General features: G+C 35.1%; 1 protein-coding gene across 1 annotated transcript; it reads left to right on the forward strand.

Annotated features, from left to right (window-relative positions):
- Positions 1–235: 235 nt before the first annotated feature.
- Positions 236–3,216, forward strand: LOC113809760 (uncharacterized; the record flags this gene model as incomplete). The annotated part of the gene is given in 7 exon segments (XM_070120044.1): positions 236–397; positions 883–993; positions 1,148–1,258; positions 1,477–1,593; positions 1,770–1,892; positions 2,355–2,477; positions 2,635–3,216. Coding segments are annotated over 7 exon segments (1,329 nt in total), but the record flags the coding sequence as incomplete, so codon positions are not given.

Genomic DNA, 3,216 nt, shown 5'->3' on the forward strand with positions numbered 1-3,216 from the left:
CTCATTTTCTAGTGAATTAGGGTAACAGTGTAGGCTTACTGTGTACAGTACGAAGAGACTTTTAATGCTGAAACTTTTGCCGTCTACCAAGGTTCATTTAATTCACATTCTGTTGGACGTTTCTTCCATGTATTGATATTTTCTTTAGAAATTTCATGGAATTAAAGACAGCCTATTTGTGACCATTAAATGAAAACACATTTGCTTTATTATTTGTGTATTTCCAGGTTTAAATTGTGGGCGGAAAGGGTTGGCAGAGAAGACCTAAAGTTCCATGATCGACTTGATAATCGGATGTCCTTCAGGCTTTGCTCAAGGCACTTCGAGGAGCGAATGTACATGAGTCCTAACAAGAACTCGAGGCTGATTTGGTGTGCTGAACCAACACTTGTTTCAGGTAGCTATGAATTTCTGTGTCACAGGTAGATAGATTTACTTTTTTTCCATTTGTTAGCTTTGTGTATATTTGTTCATATTTATATCTAGTTGAAATATTGTTCAAGGAAATGCTTGTGATGAATTCTCAGATTCATAGAATTTGCCAGCGTAGTTGATAGTCAGGAGTGAAATTTATCACAACTTATTTGTATATTGCAAACTATATACACATACACATTCATATACATATTTAAACACACACACACACACACACACACACACACACACACACACACACACACACACACACACACACACACACACACACACACACACACACACACACACATACACACATATATATGCATACTATAAAGTGTAAATCCTAGGAAATTGTGCTATCTTGATGGTTCAGAAGTTATTAGTAATAGTAGGTTAATTTTAAAGAGCAGTTATAATCATATAGACTTGGGACATTTTTAGACACGTACTCTTTCATAACAGAGATGAACAAGGAGCCAACAGCAGTCACATCAAAGAATGATAAAAGTGTAAATACTGACAACCAATCTGCAAAGGGTTTGCAGAGACAAGAAAGCAGCATAGATTTATCAGGTATTTTGATGCTACTCATTCACAAAAAATATAAAGATATTGCTTTTCCATTTTCATTTGTTAGTCAGAAACTTAGCTATACTATTTCCTGCTGTAATGTTATTGCCATTACTTCACACCATGTGACGTATTGCAGAGAATAACCTTTTTTCAGCACAAGATTCTTCAACTTCAACTGTGCTAAACCAGCGACTTCCCAGTGCTAAGAGCAGGAAGAGTATTGACTGGTCTCTGATTCTAGATAATGATATTATTGTTAAAGAAGGTACAGTGTAACTTTTATATCTTTTTTTAGATCTAGCTCTTAGATCATATACATTTACCAAGCCACTGCAACTGAGATTCATACTCAGTATGTACTTAAGAAAGAATAAAACTAATGAGGAAAATTATGTAGATGTAGATGTTACAAGGAAATGAAAATGTTTTCTGCAATTTTTGTATGTATTACCCTTATTCATAATTTCTTTTAAACCTGAACAGAAATAATGACTGATCAGGATGACCCTGAAGAAGGTTCAAGTGATCCAAACACTTTAGAGCTGAAGAAGAATTTGAAACAGGAAACAAAAGAAGGAATCAGAATGCAAGTCGAAATTGGTAATTTATATGTGTAAAATTCTTAATGGAAAGACAATGAAATCTTCTGTCAGTATTTGCTTGTGCTTGAGAGGCATATCGTGTATATGTATTAAAGATCAATCAATAATGTATGATGTCTTTTACTTTATTTTTATTTATTTATTTATTAACTTTTATTATAAATACAAAACTAGATAGACTGGCTGCTGAACATGGTAGTGGTGAAGTCAAGAGACAAACAGATCCCTGTTTGCAGACAAAGAAAAAGAATGGTAAGCGAAAGAGGAAGGAGGAAGCTAGCGCACAAAATCGATCGGGTAATTATTTTGTTTATCTTTATAGTATAGACATTGAAGGAGGAATGATCTGGTGTTTTTTTTATGATTTGCCTAGGTAATATAGAATATAGGACTCTGGTCTCTGTATCTGCAATTCAAAATTATTATTTTCACATCAAGGGATTTGATACAAAAAATTCTACCAAGACTTAGTTTGTAAAATTTGATTATAATAGAATGACTGGCATTAGTGCAAATATAAATGATATGCTCACAGTAATTTAAACTTGTTCTTTTGAAAAGTGGGATGATAATTTCAGAATAAGCTGTAATTCCATTTTCAGGTCAGACAGAAACCCATTTCACTGGAACTAGGTTCGCTCAGATAATAATCATCACTAGAGTAGTGCACATAGATTTCATTCACCACATTATGGTACTGAATGGTAGAACTGTAAACATGGAGTCTGTGTGTGCATCATTTGTCATTGCCTGTTTCAGAATTTTCTGGAGGAGCAAGTGATTGTGATGACTACAGTCTGTTTATGAGTCCTGCTGGAACTTCCTCTTCATGCGAATCGGCTGATGAAGAGGATAGAGTCATCAAAGAGATTAAGACACAAGGTAAGTGGCATAGTACCCTGACATGTTTTAATTTCTCAAGTGTTGATAAAAGTTGTATTGTTAAAGATGTCTTTACAAGTTTGCCATCAGTTCAGACCAGTTATAGTGATTTTTCTCTGCATGATTACAACTCTAATTTATTTATTTATGTTTTCAGAAAGAACCAATATCCTTGTAAGAAAGACTTCATCCTTAAAAGCTGAATCAAATGTTGCTTCTTCAGCATCCTTTGCCTCCACTTTTGTTCCTACATCATGCCCTGAGCAGCAGGACACAAGTACAGTGTTTCGAACAAAAGCATATTCTGATAACAATCTTACTGCTCCTAGTATATTGATTAATTTGCCACAGATCAAGAAAGAGGTAAAAACAAGCCAAATGTCAGCAGAAATTTCTGGTGTTAATGAGCAACCTGAAGGTCCATTTAGAATACAGATAGACAGTCAAATGCAAGAAGGAGCATCTTTAGAAGAAACAGGTGTGGTTAAACTTCAGGATTCATTACCTGTGCTGTCCAAAGTAAAGAAGGAACCAGTGAGTATGACAGACATCATAAATACTGAGAATGATTTGGGTGAGGAGCCTAGAGCTTCAGTCAGCTTCACCACTTCAGAGCAGTCAGAAGCAACCAAGTCAAAGGTATCCAAAGATTCTCAGTCAGAAAGAATCCCCCCAGCATCACTCAATTCACAGCCTTCTAATAGGGAATCACCCATAAACCCATCATTTAGCTCATCTT

Source organism: Penaeus vannamei, unplaced genomic scaffold (assembly GCF_042767895.1).
Source record: "Penaeus vannamei isolate JL-2024 unplaced genomic scaffold, ASM4276789v1 unanchor1997, whole genome shotgun sequence".
Lineage (NCBI taxonomy): Eukaryota > Metazoa > Arthropoda > Malacostraca > Decapoda > Penaeidae > Penaeus > Penaeus vannamei.